A 17,265-nucleotide genomic window follows, 5' to 3' on the forward strand; every position below is an offset into this window, starting at 1 on the left:
CTACTATTTTATATGTAATATACTTATAATTATACATATGGTGTTAATTATATATATGTTATAGATCTAAGAGGCTGATGTAAAAGGTGAAGTAATCCAGTCATACTTAAGTGCATAGGACATAAATTACCTTCAATTAAGAATGGAAGTGAACTGCCTGACTTTGAGGCAGCTACCCCCATGTTTGCCCTGTGTTCATAACTACCAAATGCTGCAATGTGGTTTCCAGACCCTGTGAAGGTTGATTTACTTCGTCAATTTGCCGCCACTTAAATAACTACAGCCTTATTAATTTTTTGTTAAGTTTGCTTCAGAATCTTCCTTAAATGTCCTATAGCCATAGATCTAAGTGCTTGTCATAAAGTTTTATTTTGACTTTTGTTTAGGCACATGCCACATGCTACAAAAGTCTGCCAGCAGAATGTAAGTTCGGCAGTCTACGAGAGATTATGCTGCCTCCTAGTTGCCTGACCATACCTCGCATGGATGTTCCCATGGAAACCATTTTGGGCATCAATCGCAAACCAAGTCAGTATCAGCTAAATTAGTCATAAAGTAAATTTTTGTAGTATTCATACTCTCAAATAAATATTATTTCCATCATATGCACCATAAAATTGGTTATTCTCATTATTCTTTTCACAGTATTCCCCACATCTTGAGAAACATCTTGTCTGTAGAATTCCCCTAACAACTAGCATGAGCTATGCTATGCTGGTCAGCCAACACTGATTAAGAAAATGAATAAATGGCACTGGTTAGGTTAGGAGAAGCAGATGGTAAATAGAAAAGTATTTTTTGTAATTTTTACATCAGTTGGCTAATTGTGAAGCCATTCAATAAACCCTAATCTCTATAACTTCAGTTTATTGCTTTTCTGCTCATGCCAACATTTTGACATGGACAGGCAGAAAGCATGGTATTACCACCCCCTCTTGAGTAGACAACACTGTGAAGAAAAACCACCCTAATAGTTTAGAGAATTTTCATATCAAGTACCTTAAAATTTCCAAAAAACGTTTGTTGGAGATGAGTAAGTACTGCGATAATTGCATATATGACATTAAGATTGCACACACTGGTAGCTATTATATTACTTAACGTTTTAAAAACCAAAAATAGAACTCTTTTGTTGTTGCCTCATAAAAATTTGGCATCTGGGCATACTTTGGAAATTTTATCTTTAGTACTGGTAACCGCAGCTTGTTATCTCTTCATGCAATGGTGTTGTGTGCTGAAGTCATGAAGACAGAAACCACAGTAAAAAGGAATGTGGTCTTAACAACTGCTGATGCTTCTACAAAAATGATTTAAGTGCCTCTCTCAATTGAAAAAATTGTCAGTTATTGCAGAAACAAAGAAACAGTAGCACCATGGGCGTGTATAGGTGGATTGCTGTCTGTCTGCCGAGACCAACGCTTATAGCCTCTTGCGAAGTGATCAGCTGTTAGTCTTGGCGAGCCTAAACAAAGAATGTTACTAAACCGGAAGCTTTGTCATCTCATGCCTCGTTTTAGTAGTTAATCTGAAATGTGAATAAAACGGAAGCTTTGTAGTCTCATGTCTCGTTTTAGCAGTTAACTGGAAAAAAATCATCTGCCAGCAGTCCAGTAATACAAGTTCATGGTAGCATTGTAAAACCCACTTACATAGTCATATATAAAAAGAAGGAATTAAGAAATCCCTTTCAGTTTTTCTTTGTTTGATCTGTGACTGATTAAACACTTAATCAAGATTACAAGTTTTTCGTTGGATTTCAAGGGTTGTTTTTTTTCTCAGAAGGATTACAGGTTAGTTGTCTTTCCGGTAAACAGGTCTGCCAGTGATAGCCTTTTCAAGGTTTATCATCACTACAAGGTTTTAAGAATGTGCAACAATTGAGCACTAAATGAGATGTACTCAAAACAGTTGTAGGTGTTATTAATGATGATTTTCAACAAAAATAATAGAAAATAGGACCAGAAGTCATGGTTATCTTAGCTCTTATGAAAACACAAAATGTGCTGAATGCATATCTCTCGTTTACACTTTGCTCTGTGTATCTGATATGGTACCATAGATTTAGCATTGATATTTGGCTTTGAACATTCTGCAAAAGAACTCAGAGAACAAGAATTAAATTATAAGACTTCAGCTTATACATATTACAGATTTTTGCACCTGCAAAACATGATGAAGTTGTGTTGTTGATGTGTTATGTTATAAACTATATAATAGTTTTCTCATGTTTGTTTTTCTGTTTTACCATGTTCCTTTCCTGCTGAAAATTGCATCACAGCCTTTCCAGGTAAGAATTCCACACTTAACACTATCTTATTTGTTTGAAGTGTCTCATGATTTGGCTTGGAAGTTTAATGTGAAAATAAGAAAAAAATATTATAAATAATGAAATAGTAAATAACCAAACAACTCATTAAGTAATTGTAAGATTGACATGTGTAACAGTTTATTTTAAAAACAATAATGAAATTAAGTAAATCTTAGTAGCAGAAACAGGTCTACCATCACAGTTTAATTATTGATCTGCACCATTGACCTGTTCTAACTATTTCACCCACACTGGATATTAAAAGAATCCACTAGTTCCTCGCTTTTTCTTCTACTGAGGATATTTACTTATGTGCCATGGGTGGTTGGCCATATAGGAGCTACACCAACTCTGGACCAACTCACAAGCCTGCTTGCCAAGTGGCACTTTTGACTATTCAGAGTTACTGCTGCTACCTAAACCAGCCTCTTATCACTTGCACATTTTAACATGGACCTGAGGACATTAGGCCAGCTGCACAGCATGTTGCTAGATGGATGGCCATTGTGTAGCAGCTAAAATATTTATATTTCATAAGAATTTTACCCAACTACATACTTTAGCCATCCAGCTAGGGGCATGTTTCGTTTCTAGTTCTAGAATCGGATCATCAACATTTTGTATGACATATCTGTGTCTGAGGGACTTTGTCATTATTATTTGCCATCACTTGGCTGCTGACTGCTGGGATTGCAGGCTGCTGTTGACTAAGCTTGTAAATATGGAAACACTGCAAGCTGATTATCTTGAAACAACATACTTTGCTGCTCACATTGGTGTCAGAAGAGTAATTGTGGCATTCATTTTGATCGAAGTGCCTCTCTGTTTACTTAGATGGCATTAGTATTAGAGTTCTCTGTGATGCCCTATTTTGTAACCTTGTGTGCATCTTGCTGAACTGGCAAAATGTTATGTTTTTGGAGCAGTGCTTTGCATTCTGTTCCAGTGGCTGAATACCTCGTACATAGTATTGCTTTTTATTCTGCCATAATTTCTTTTTTTCCTTGCTGTTTTCTGGATATCTGTTGTATTTGTATGCTGGTATTTTAGTAAACGCTGTCACTTAATTTGTAAGTTCCATCTTTTTTCTGTTTTGGCCAGCTCAGTTCTTCATTCCTGAGTATCAGAGGCATGTTTTGGGATATGAAGCCAGAGATATTTTGATGCTCATTTTGTGCCAAAAGTTGTTATGAGTGGTCATTTACTGTTTTTAAAAAAAATATTTTCCACTTTTTTCTACAAGAAATATGCATCTTTTTATTAGTCCTTTTTGTTGGATCAAAAAGGCATGTTTTTCAAATTTCAGAATATTATTATTTGTTGTTGCCTATGATGGTGTGCAGAATGCAAAGAAGCTGTTGTGTGTTGTTTGGCTGAAAAACGCCTTCCCTTGCATGTGGATGTTTTTGAGTGACATGCCCCTGTTTTTGACACCCCCAGCTCGCACAGTTTCAGAAGAATGGTCATCCAGTGGGGATTCAAAGACAGAAGATGAGGAAAAAGAGCGCCGCTCACCTCGAGAAAAAGACAGCCGGGACAAAGATAAAGATGCTGATTGTGAGTTACTGTGCTGTTGTTGCAGTCAGTGTAAAATTGTTTAAAACACATGCCAGTGTATACATATTAAGGTGACCAGACATCCCGCATTAGGCGGGACAGTCCCGCTTTTGACCTCGTGTCCCGCCTGAATATCGCCCAATGTCCCGCTTTCTGGCTTTCTGGAAGTCCATCAAATGTCCCGGTTGTCTTTAAAAATCTGAATACCGTACACTGATACGCCCCTCCCCTACTTTTTTCTGCGTTTTTTTGTCGGTGACGACACCATCTTCGGCACGTGTCCCGCTTTCGCTCCCGAAACGTCTGGTCACCTTAATACATATATATGTGTGTTTTCTCACACACATATAGGTGTGCATACATGCCTATTTATATACATTCAGTACTATGCAGCTTCAGCACCCATATTTATACTCAAATAATGATTCAGTAACATCTTGAACTGAGAAATAAAAAAGTAAAGCAAAGATGCAAGCTTGCAAAATCACTCAAAAAGCTTAGCTACATAGCTCTAAAGAGAAGGATTTCTGCTCATTTATGAAATTCTGATGTTGCAGATGAAGTAATTCGAGTTTTTGATGGTAATGCTTCCATGAAGAAACGGCTGTATCGCACAATCACAGTTCCACGTAATGCCCCAGCTCAGGTTCTTCTGGTAAGAGACTGAAATTTTTAGGTGAATGGGCAGGAAAAGGCAATAATTCCATGTTTTGAGCTATTGATTTTTATTTTACAGACATTTGATGCAACAAAATAACATTAATAATAATACCCAGATCCAATTTACAGGCCAATCCTTTATTATAGCTTAAGACCATGTCAAAACCAGTCTCAATCACAAGTCCAAACATGGGTGTCACAAACTTCAAAGTAGATCATGACTATTCAAATGAAAGAAAAAATGTTAGCAGTAGCATGCAAGTATAAAGGGATTTTGTGCCATGTACTTGGTTTGATGACAAATCTTTGATTTATGTACAACTGCACAAAATGGGTTCATAAAATGAGGGGTAAACGTAAAATTCTAGGATCGAAGTTTTTGATTAATTTTCTTAGTGTTTTTATATTCTTATTTGGACTCATCCCTGACATAGGTTGGCTTGTATATTACTATGTTTTAATTGTATTTTTGTAGGAGGCAGCTCTCAAAACATTCCACATATCAGATGACCCCAAGAACTACTATGTCGCAGAGGTTTGTGAATCAGGTTAGTTGACCAGTTTATAACATCATAAACTTTCAATAAAATACCGTGTTTATACTTATTTATACCAAACCTTATCTACCTAGCAGTTCTATCAGGTCCTTGTAGGTCATCAGTTCAAACTACAGAAACAGGCTTTGTGTCTAGAGGTGTACAGACACTGCTAGACATATATTGGGCTTTGGGTTGTCAGCCTCTGTGAGCCTGCTAAAGTTGAGGACCCCCTCATTACCTGTTTTAAAGAACTGCTTTAACAAGCATTCTCCAGTCCTTAGATTCTGAGTTGACTTTCTTATTTATCATGATCATTTGTAAGATTTCTTTGGTAGGGGAGTGTTATCTGTCAGCATAGAACCTCAGTAGACCCAAGGACATCTATGAGGGCATATATATTTACCAACATATACCTATACATACTCGGATATTTCTGTCCTATTCTTTTGTGGTATATGAATTTTATTTGGTTGTCTGATCTGCTTCCTGACTACATCTTTGAGCATGACACTGTCATTTTCTTCATCACTGAAACCTGGCTCTATGACAGTAATGACCCTAAATGCAGGATTATCCTGGCAGGTTACTGGTTTATGTTTATTCCTTTGGTGGCATCAGTATCATTTATAGTGATTGTCTTCACAGTTACGCTTCTTTCTTTGTCCCTCTTTCCTTCACTTATACCATTTTAGAAGTGGCAGAGAGGAAGATGATAGAAATGATTTATGACTACTTTTTTGCGTCTCAGGGGAGCGAGAGCTGGAAGAAAATGTTCCCCTGCGCTCTCAGCTCAAGACACCTGATGGAAAGAGGCCGTCCATCTTCCTCCGCTACAGAGAACGTAATCCAGACAAGGGCTACATCAAAATCTACTCTGGTGCCCTGAGGTCAGTATGTGGTTATCAGTATGCAAATGCTTAAAGCTGAGACACGACAAAGGTGAAATCCAAAATATCAGCTCCATTTCTCCATGGGATCTACAATGCAGACTGTTTCCAAATGCTTTGGCAAACGTGTTCATTTTGTGTTTGCTGCATGTTTGCCATTTTACAACTTTAAAAAAACTTTGCAATGATTTTTGTTGGCTGCAGAGGCTCAGGGCTCATGCCAACTTGACTAAACATCAAACCATTGAACAGTCACCATGAACTATTTTTTCCCTGTGAAGTTTTTTTCTGCAAAAACTATTACCAAAAAAAGCAATCTTTGGGTCTGTGTGGCAGATGATACTTGTGCCACTGGCTGCTTGCTTCATGGACTTGAATAAAGCGACTAACATCATTTCACAATTTTTCATCATGGATTATTTTTATAGATAAATATATTATTTATCAAAAGTTGTGTGCACTAACATAAAATATCTGCCAAGTCTCAGGCAGTATGCATGTTTTGTGTATCATAAATGAATACTACAAACTTGATAATCATCCTAATTTCTTTCTTTCTTTGAACCACCACCATCTTGTCATTTTTGTTTCCTTAATGTTCGCTTATTTACAGTGTCACATAGAGGTTAGTGCAGCGCCTTTAGCAGCATGTGAAGACATGATGTTCAATAAATTTTACTCCAAAACTATGTAAACATAAAGGGACAGTCATTAAACTTAGTTGAGCCATTTTTGAATGGATTTTCATCCCATAGAATAGAAACAGACAGAAGTTGATTTTGAAGATCTGAATTTATCTAGGTGTATCTTTTCTAGTTACATGATGGCACAAGCCAGGAGGATGATATTTTTTACCATTTTGAATCCTTACTCTAAAGTTGGAGTTTATCATCATCATATGTTTATTCATTTCTACAATGTGTGTGACCATTAGAATCAACTGTTTACAGAACTAGACATTGCTTTTATCATACATTTTATTTAATCCTGTTTAAAAATTACTTTATTTCTGTGTACTTGAAATTTGATTTGTCTTTAAGCCAAAGTTTATTTTTAACGATTTTGTTTAGAATGTTTGAAGTTTGTACATAGCTGAGATGATATGAGAGTTAATGTAGACTAACATATACAGTAACCTTAACTTTGTTGATGGTCTCCTATGTTTGCTGATTCTCTTGTTTCTTTTCAGTTACACAATATTTATAATTTATGTCATTTAGCATGGTGACGACACTTTTTTTTTTTTTTAACAAGGGGAGAGCACTACAGCTCACCATTCATGCATTCACCTATTCATACTTCACTGCTTGCTACTGTTATTCTCTCAATAATCCTGCTTCCGTTCTCTTGTCACTACACACACACACATCTGTGACAACCAGGATTGTACATGGATCCCTGTATGTTGTGAAAGCCTCAGTTGGACCATACGTTAATGAGGTATACCAGCCAGTCAGTTAGACTGTCCCTTGACCAGCACCTTTTGTTGGGGGGAGCACATGGATAGACGTGGCACCTGACAGGGCCCCTCACTCTTTTCTATTTTGGGATATAATGAGCAGGTCCTGTAGAGTTTGTGCAGAAACCTGTCCACTCATGGGAATGCAGAAGGAAGGGAAAAGGCAAAGAGCTAAGAAAACACTCCAGCTATGTCCTGACTTGGTCTTGAGTAGAACTGCAGCAACTCACAGTTAATCCTTTATCCTACGCCTAATTGTTGCAAAGAACCTCCTGGGGACTGAATGTGTTTCAGAGTGAATCATCCAAATCAAAATGAAAGGTTAGAAAGTTGCCAGCTACATTCAAGATTATGGCACTCACTTAGAGCAGAGATAGAAGAATTTTGTAATCTTGCAGATCAACTGAAGAAGATCCCTACCTTGAAGAACCTGTTTGTTTTGGCCCATACATTGATGCTGCCACAGCAACTACAGTGGCGAACAACTTGGATACAAAGAGAAAAGAGACTGGTACATTTCAGAAGATGAAGATTTTGTGAGGTATAGGTTGACCAGGCAATTCTGCATGAGAGTGATAGAGGCAGGTAAAGATAAGTCTTGGACTAAAGATGATGGAAAACAATTTTTCAAGCAGCTCCTAAACCCAGTCATAGACTAGCAAACCCAGCACCACTTCATCCAAGAATGACCAGAACAGAAGGAGCTATAAGTGAATCAGAGATCAAACAGGTAGTTTAAACCAACCCACAGAACAAGGCAGCAGGGGTGAACAGAATGACCTCAGAGGCAATAATGTGTGGAAACAGGCAGCATGTCTGTCCAAAATGTTCTGGAAGACCTGGTAAGAAAGAATAGCCAGTGTTTGACAGCTTCCAGTGAGGATGCTCATTTGGAAGAATTAGAGCTACAAGGGGTGCATCTGCACTGATGCAATTTCATCCACAGCTCAGTGAACTGGCTATATAAATCATTGTCACTGACGGACTCCTTCAGCCAAGTCTCGGTGAAAGCGAGGATACGTTTCTTTAAACTCCTGCAGGCATCTGACATGGGTCTCGATCTCATTGACTTTGTACCGGATGGGTTACATTAGAAAGCAGAATAGAAGGTAGAGGTTGAGATTTACGCCTGTCATAAAGATAAAATTTCCTCAGCTGCTGCTGAACTCCTCCTCTCCTTCTTCTGTTTTGCTTACTTTTTCGGATGGATGGCTGAATCTTGAGGTAAGATATCCGTTGGAAAGTTGGAAATGTCAAGGTGGAGGGTAGCCGAAGATGGTAAAAATGCGAGAAGGTACTCACAACTGTACCACATTATGGAGGCATGCCATCTGTTAGCCAGTTGCACCCAAAGTCCAGGAAAATATACATAAGCTGCACAAACAAGCACACTGCGTATACACCATTGTAGGGCTTATGGAGTGGGACAGGTATCTAGGCCTGCTTAGGACATCAACATCAATGGCCTTTCACTCCAACATCCGAGTTCAGGTATCTGGGCCGCATTTTTTCAGAAAGAATGGCAAGAACGACAGAGACCCAATCCTAATTCAAAAACCAAACAATATCGGCTATCAGTGAGTTCCACTCAGAAACTCCCATCATTCCAGTGAAAACTAAAGCTTATCAGTTCAGTATTCATACCCATGCTAACATATCAATGCCAGACCCGAGTACTGACCAAAAAATTCCAAAAGGGCAAAAACTTCAAAACTAGAGTCAAAAAGACATGATCAAAAACAAAATAATCAAAGCAATGGTGGTGGTCCAGCAGCAGACTCAAATGTTTTGGCCACTCACCTAGGTTGCCAGTTACTAGCCAGCACTGAGAACCTACACTCAAAGATGTTCTGTTGTGAGCAAGAGGATAAGTTAGAAGGTGGGAGAGACCCTCTCGTCATGTGGCCTTTCTGTCAGTAAAGGTCTGACACTAAGACATGTTCCCATGACACCCATGGGCACCAGTGGACAATAAAGAACAAGAAGATAAACAAAAATAATCCCACACAAAAACAAAAGGTAAAAAAATGTCTATTATAATACAATATTGCTTTTTTTACTTGTGAAACCAGCAGATTTGTATTAGTTATATCATAAAAGCTATGACACAGAACGCTGTAGACTGTGAAAGTAATATTACGGAAGATATGGAAGTCATATCAAAGAAAGATGTGGTCTCTGTTTCAGAGTGTCTGCAAGCTACAAGAACATCCCTGTCACTAAAGATACGACAGCAGAGGAAGTGGTCAGCATGACACTTCGCAAATTTGGTTTAGAGGTAGATAGCACAGAGTTTGCACCTTAAGTGGGCGGCACAGTCTGAATATCTCTTTTTCCGAGCAGAAATGTGCCTGTATGGCTGGACATTTATAGGCATGAAAATATGTGAATATTTATGCAGCCTTATGTGGTATTATGCTTAACACAACCATCTTTAACTTTAATATCCTAAATGTTTAAAGTGTTTGTCCTTAATCATGTTAATATGATAATTTAGAAATCTGGGACTTCTTGGCAAAAGATCTATCATTTGTATTATAGCAATAGCTGTAAAATTAGGTAAACTAATTCACAACACCGAACAGTGATAGGGTCTATATGGACCTTACTAGTCCTTAAATTAAGATTTTTTGAACTGAAACCTTACAGGTCCTAATATAAATATTACATAAAGTCTCTTTATTCTCAGGCCTATTTAAAGTCATATTTATTCATAACCAGAACTGTCTTCATGGTTGACATGCAGACAATTTTTTTATTCACACCCTCCCTCCCTCACCTCCAGATCACATTCATTTTAGTCACTTAACTGTCAGTCTTATTTGTAATATTTCATGGAAAATCCTTTTCTCCCATTTTGATCATTGCCGGCCTACTAACTGCTATGCAAAGTGTGTAGCAGCTGTGAATTTAAACAGGTTGTTACAAAACTATGGATTCTCTTTAATCTTTGTTTGTACTGCAGTAAACAGAAAAGCAGACTGAACAAAAAGATCAAGCAACGAAAAAACATGAGGACTAAAGTGGCTGGAATCAGGACAAAATGAATAAAACTAAGACTATTCATGTAGTGTTTGCTGAAGGCATTGGCACTTGTGATTATTGCCTGTCACCTGTTACCATCCTAAAAGAAGGAAGGGGTTCTCATGAGTCTGGGTCTTGAATAGCTTTGAAGTTGTAGTAACTGAACAGTGTGAGGGTATTTTGGAGTTGGTTGTTAACCACAATGACCTCAGTTTCTCTGACCTTTTTCCCTTTTTTTGTCTAAAGTACTTTAAAAGGTTGTAGTGCTACTTCCAGTTTCGCTGAACCATTTCTGCAGCAACAATGTATTTTTTTATGGTGTAATGTAGTTACATAGTATATATAGTATGAATATATACTATATTTATGTAGTATATTTGACCCATTGCAGGATGCTCATCCAGAGAACTTCGGTCTGATTGAAGTGTTGCTGGACAAAGGCGTGACTGAGCGCAAGGTGGCCCCGAGTGATAAACCATGGCAAATAATACAGCAGAGTCGCAAGGTATTCATTTGCCTAGAAGCTTGTCGCTGACTGATATTAGTATCTTTCATTCTGACTTTCTCAGTCAGATCAACAAAGTGAAAGTTTTGGAAAAATAATGATTAGATCATTTTTCCCTTGTTACTTCACCCCAACCTTCCCAGACGTGTGCTGCTTAATGTTGTTGTATGTCAGAGAAAAAAATTCAGCTCAGATTCTTGGAAGAAATGTCTCCAAGTCTGTGCAGTTATCTTGATTGTCAGTTCATTTTAGGTAAGAAGAACTGTGCCAGGATGTTGTTGATATTGAATTGGGTGAGGAGGTCTTAGAATTGCTAACTGAATCATTTGTTCTAGAAAGTTCTTAGTATACTGTACTTTGTTCAGGAATCTTTGCGGCAGAACCGCATGACCAGGTTTTACCTGCAGCAAAAGGAAGATCCCCATGGACCCAGTATCTCACTGTTTGTTGGCAACTTGCCAACTGGTCTTTCTCAGCGTCAGTATGAAAAAATTCTTCTGGATATTATAGGGAAAGGTGGGTTCCATTGTTCTGCCAAATATCTATTCACCATTCAGCACTTTAAAAGTTTATGTCACATCAGCATTCTGCACATTTTTTTTTTTGGACGGAGGTGGTTTTGTTTTCTTAATAAACCTTAAAATGCTGAGATTTAGGTTTGTCTTTTGTTTGATTTTCTTGACAATTACCTTTTTAAATTGTATAATAAGTCATTCAGGTTTGTTTTCTGACACTGTTGCACTTCATTCCTTTTGGATTTACAAAAGTCCACTTTCAAGACAAATTGGTGTATATCATTGCAACAATTTTACTTTATTATTGATTTTTGACATCTCAGATTGTCATTTAGTCCCTTTAAGCCAACAGACATACTTAACAGCTATGTTCTTGACATGTGCAGAAAACAAGTGGTGCAGCTTTGATGTTATATACTACGAGTATGGCTCTATAGTACTAATTTACACCAATCCAGAAAAAACCACAAAAGTTTTCAATATTCTCCAGGAAGCTGTCTTTGATGATAAACAGCTTTTAGTTCTTCTCTTACCAAATATTCAGGTCAGTTGCTTTTCTTGAATACACTGCATGGATTATCTTTCAACTAAAAAGAAAAAAGCAACTTGGAGGTTGTTTCGAACAGTTTTGAATACTGTTTTTTTTTTTAAATCAACACTTCAGTTAGACTTGTCATTTTATTAGCGTGTTAATAGCAAATGTTGTCAGGTATGGTCATATATTTGTAATGAAATTTGCTTGAAATTTGAAAGAGGGTTTTTAAATGCATTTCTAGTCAGGAGATGTTGTGCCTGACATAAACTAATATTTGTCCTTTTACGCTTGGATCCACAGTCCCACATGATCCCTGAGGGTGTTCATCCTCTCATGGTGTTTGTCAATGTCAAGAGTGGTGGTTGTCAAGGCCTTGACCTCATCACTTCTTTCCGCAAACTCCTCAACCCACATCAGGTCTTCAATCTGGACAATGGAGGACCTCTACCGGGGTAAGGCTACAGTATGGTCATTGCTATACTTATTCCAAGCTTTTTTGAGTGGAGAAGAGAGATGACAAGATTCATAGTATTTCTACAGAAACAATGCCTTCAGCCTTTACATTTACCTCTGCCAGATCCTGAATTTAGATGTGCTCTCAATATGTTAATAACAGTAGAGTAATCATTAAGAACAGTGAGGATAAAATGTTCATACTTATTTACACTGGATAGGATTATCTTCCGATGATTGAATCTTATGCTCTTTTTTAGGAGGGGGAAGATTTCATGTGCTGTTTTTAATATTTGTTTTTTTTAGACTTTATGTTTTCCGCAACATCCCTAATTACAAGATCCTGGTTTGTGGGGGTGATGGAAGTGTAGGCTGGGTCCTCTCATGCCTGGACAATGTAAGCCAGGATGCCATTTGCCAGTCACCACCCATGGCCATAGTACCTCTTGGCACAGGTAGGTAGCTCATATTTCACTTGATGCTATGCAAAGAACATTATCTTTTGGCAAGGTAGATAATCTGTCCTTGCTTGATATCTGAGACCATTGTATTTCTGGGCACAGTAGTTTTTTTGGTTGGCATCAGTACCAGTCATAACCACAACACCACTTTTTCTTGATGGCTTGGACAAATAAGTATTAGTTTTTTATTACTGTTGGAGGCATGTTATTATTAATAAATGTACACTTGCATAGTGTTCTGTCATTCACTAAGTGCTGATACACAACAAAACTATAAAGGTTCGCACTCAAAATAGTGAAAACTGTTGAAAGATATGTAGCAATTACTTGTAACTTAAACCTTGAGATTGTTTTTGAACAAATGTGTCTGAAGTTCATGTTTAAATGAATCTGATGTCTGCTGATGATATATCACTTGAGGGAGGGAGTTCCAACAAGTAGATGTTGAATGGGTCAACGTGCACACCAACGGGTTTTATGCTAATTGAAAGTAAAAGAAGTCCATTGTCAGCAGAATGACAAAGATGGCTTTTTGGAGTATAGTGTGTTAAAGGAGGTAATTGTCTGCAGAAGGATGGAGATGGCTGGAGTATAGTGTGGATGGCTGTTTGGAGAGGTCAGAGAGGCAAGAAGAAGTAGAGCATGTGAAAAGCTAAATCAGAGTGTAGCCAGCTTATATTCTGTACTAGCCTGTATAGGAGGGTAGTGGAGAAAACCTACAAGAAGTTTTGCATAGACACTTAGTTGTCTATGTAGAACTTTCGCAGGCAGGGGGATTGGTCTTGCGCCTGCCTATCTGCAAGAACTCATTCGCTGTTACCAACCCCAGCGGAACCTTCGTTCAGCAGCACACTTCAGACTTGAACGACCGAGTGTTCAGTCAGGGAATGCTAATAAGAAGACTGCGGGTTTCAGATCCTTCTCCAATGTAGCCCCGCTTTTGTGGAACTCGCTTCCCCTCTCGACCAAGGAGTCTGATAGTATTGGATCTTTCAAGAAAAATCTGAAGACTCACTTGTTTAAACTTTTTTGAAGTTTTCATTTGACCTGCAGTTTGGTGGCTGCTGGGATCACCGCGCATTGAGCGCATCTTTGTGATGCGGATACTGGCGCGCTATAAAACTACATCATCATCATCATCAAATATCTCCTTGTAAAATTAGAGGCTTTTGCAGTCCTATGGGATGTTCTACAGTCTGCTTTGCTTCTCTGCAGAAGCACTGGAGAGCAGCATTTAGGCAGAATTTTCTGTAGTCACTGGTAGAAGGCATAATAAAAACAAGTCACATGACAGAAAGATGGAAGAAATATTTAAATGCTTAAATTCCATTCACAGGAAATGACCTTGCCAGAGTGCTGCGATGGGGTCCAGGATACACTGGGGGTGAAGACCCTCTAAATGTCCTGCGTGATGTGATTGATGCAGAGGAAATCAAGCTGGACAGGTATGCACATCTCTGTGCCATGAGTGCTGAAGGCCTTCCACCTTTGTGTCTCCATACCTCCATACCATAAGTTTATTTCCATTGTTTCGAGAGATCTTGTACTACATCAGATCAGAACAATGTAGTGGCTGTTACTGGATAGGATAATGTACTTAAGTTTATTGCCAGCAATAAAAAGGAAGAGAATTCAAATTCATTGAAATAAAATCATGCTGTTCATCATTATTTCCAGCTGTTGTAGTTTTTCTTATAAAATGTACAACAAATACATGAAAGAGTGTTTTAAGTTAATCCTAAATGTTTGCATTCAATTTGTCCTTTATTATATTTCAACTATCCTTTAGTGTTACAAAATGAACTTTTATCTTTCATCAAAATACCTGTACTTTGTCCATGAGTTACATTGTAATCAGCCTTTGCTGTTTCTAGGTGGACTGTCATTTTTCATCCCAATGAAAAAGAGCAGGATGAGACCAAGGTAGCTATTGCCAATGACACAAACTCCGCGAATACCAACGAGGATCCCACCAAGATATTTGTTATGAACAACTATTTTGGCATTGGCATCGATGCAGAACTGTGCTTGGATTTCCATATGGCGCGTGAAGAGAAGCCAGATAAATTCAACAGCAGGTGAATTTTCAGTGTTACAAGTCATTACGAGGATTCTACTCTCTTATGGTCATTCTACTTCTCAATACAAGTAAATGCCTTAGCAATAACTAGGATACTCAGAAGGAGATGCTCAAATTTTCATGTACAATGCAGGAAATTGCTGCATACACACTTGCATAACAAACTTATGAGCGTAGAATAAAAATTCATTTATTTCCCAAGTGACATTGCATGAGGAATGTGTCTTAATGATGACTGCCACTTACTTGACAAATACTAGTCACAGAGGCATTCACAGATGACACTACATTCTCTGCTATGTGTACAGTTTAAAAATGAAATGCAAAAGAAATAAAATTTCCTCTCCTTGCGCCCACACTCCTTCCATACACACATGCAAATGCATTTGTGTGTGCACACACACAGACATATCAGTTCAATCATTGGCTGCAAACATAGCCATGCCCAAGTAGTACAAGAAACTTTGAAAAATGGATGAGATCACCAGAAAAATAGTGCAGATCAGTCCAAAGAAATTTTAGAATTTTGTTCCAAATATCAATGTCCTTATTTAGCAATTAGTCATTAATTCAGAGGCTAATGTTACAAAGTGAGCTGTGAGGACTGAAAGTGTCCTGACATAGTGAATGTTTGATCATAGGCTCTGCATGTTACAAAATTCATTATGTATAGATTATAAGACATGCCACTCTGATTAAAAATAAGATTTAAATAAATCTTAAAGGAGAGAAACATCAACTAACTGCAGATAAATTATTTGTAAATCAGTTTTGATAGTTTTGTTTTTGTAAATTATTTTTTATTGTCTGAGCCTTTTCGTAGGTTCCTACTTTAAAATGTATCTGACAGGTGACTGACATTCTGCTGAAGTTTAGAATAAAAGATTCTTGCAATTGTGTGATCTAAATTCTAGAAACAGTACCAGCTTTGTCTAGTAAACAGGCTGAGGTAAATTCATTTTTAATTTCCCACTAAATGTTGTCTAGTACAACAAGCCTTGATGAAATCTTGTAAATGTGTCAGCATCATTAGTGTTGTAAATATAACACCTTTGGGACTAGTTGCACAATGTTTCTAAAACTTAAAACTATATTATTTAGACGTGCTGCAAAATCTGTAAAAAAAAATTTTTTTTAAACTGTTATGCACTGTGTTTCTATAAAACTGATTATCTAAATAAATTTAAGGTCTAAAAGTGTTTAGAATTGTATTGTTCAACTGGCCTCTGTTATAAAACACTGTTTTTGTTGTAAAACTGCATTCAGACTGCACAACAAAGGAGTATACCTTAAGATGGGGCTACGTCGCATGGTTAATCGCAAGTCCTGCAAAGATCTACACCGCCACATTAAAGTGGAGGTTGATGGCAAACTCATTGACCTGCCGCCTGTTGAAGGGATTGTCATCTTAAACATTCTCAGGTATGGGTGAGCAGTATAGTAAATTACTTCAATATATTGTTATAGATGAAAGAAAGTTTCTAAAAGCTTTTTAATTTTGTCCAGACCACCTGTATTAGTCTGAACAAAAATTCCTGAAACTGATTTGTTGTTTTAGTTTTGGAAATTTGACTTTTCCTTAGGAATCATAATTAAATAGAAGTGGGTATATGTGTGGTTGTGTGTATGCATGCATATGTGTGTGTACAATGTAGCTGGGGGTCAGGAGCCAACCCATGGGGTCCAGAGCGTGAAGATACATTCAACAAACCCACACATTATGACGGCATGTTGGAGATTGTGGGTGTCACTGGGGTAGTCCATATGGGACAGATCCAGAGTGGACTTCGCACTGGAGTGCGCATTGCGCAAGGTGGCCATGTGAGTTCCAGAATAAGAACCAGTGATTTTCAAGTTAAATTTCTTGTATAAAGAAGCAGTGTTCAGGGAAATATTTCTATGTTTTTAATAAAACATTTTTGTTTTGATAGAATTTTAGCTGAGATAATAAACAACTTGCTGTTATTTTTATAAAATGTTTTTGTTTGAGGTAATTTTAGCTGAATTTTATGAATCATATGAAATTAAAATATATATTGTTAATTGTAATAATTAAAGATGTTAAATAATAGTTTTAAAATTAAAGCTGAACGTAGGCAACTTTGCTAATAATTTTGTTGTGCAGGTCTGAATGCCTCAAGATGATTGCCAGTTTAAAGAAAAAAAAACAAAACACAAACTGTAGTAAGGAATTTAGTTGCAATGTCTGCTGTGCATAAGACTATGGTTACTTTAAAATAGGATCTAGAAGTATTATACTTTATTGATATTATACTTAATGA

At 37.4% G+C, this 17,265-nt stretch overlaps 1 protein-coding gene across 2 annotated transcripts in view; it reads left to right on the plus strand.

The window, feature by feature from the left end:
- Positions 1–17,265, plus strand: part of LOC112562652 (diacylglycerol kinase theta-like) — a 58,747-nt gene that overhangs the window by 17,766 nt on the left and 23,716 nt on the right. Inside the window, exons 6-21 of one of the 2 annotated variants that reach the window (XM_025236031.1) lie at positions 387–528; positions 2,279–2,287; positions 3,749–3,865; positions 4,423–4,520; positions 5,001–5,073; positions 5,813–5,951; positions 9,598–9,688; positions 10,826–10,939; positions 11,305–11,455; positions 11,841–11,998; positions 12,290–12,441; positions 12,749–12,897; positions 14,240–14,348; positions 14,778–14,981; positions 16,250–16,405; positions 16,639–16,804. In XM_025236031.1, the coding sequence (XP_025091816.1) occupies positions 387–528; positions 2,279–2,287; positions 3,749–3,865; positions 4,423–4,520; positions 5,001–5,073; positions 5,813–5,951; positions 9,598–9,688; positions 10,826–10,939; positions 11,305–11,455; positions 11,841–11,998; positions 12,290–12,441; positions 12,749–12,897; positions 14,240–14,348; positions 14,778–14,981; positions 16,250–16,405; positions 16,639–16,804 (2,028 nt within the window). The remainder of the gene's footprint in view (positions 1–386; positions 529–2,278; positions 2,288–3,748; positions 3,866–4,422; positions 4,521–5,000; positions 5,074–5,812; positions 5,952–9,597; positions 9,689–10,825; positions 10,940–11,304; positions 11,456–11,840; positions 11,999–12,289; positions 12,442–12,748; positions 12,898–14,239; positions 14,349–14,777; positions 14,982–16,249; positions 16,406–16,638; positions 16,805–17,265) is intronic. The other variant, XM_025236032.1, reaches the window with a different exon arrangement.

This window comes from Pomacea canaliculata, linkage group LG4 (assembly GCF_003073045.1).
Source record: "Pomacea canaliculata isolate SZHN2017 linkage group LG4, ASM307304v1, whole genome shotgun sequence".
In the NCBI taxonomy this organism is placed as follows: Eukaryota; Metazoa; Mollusca; class Gastropoda; order Architaenioglossa; family Ampullariidae; genus Pomacea; species Pomacea canaliculata.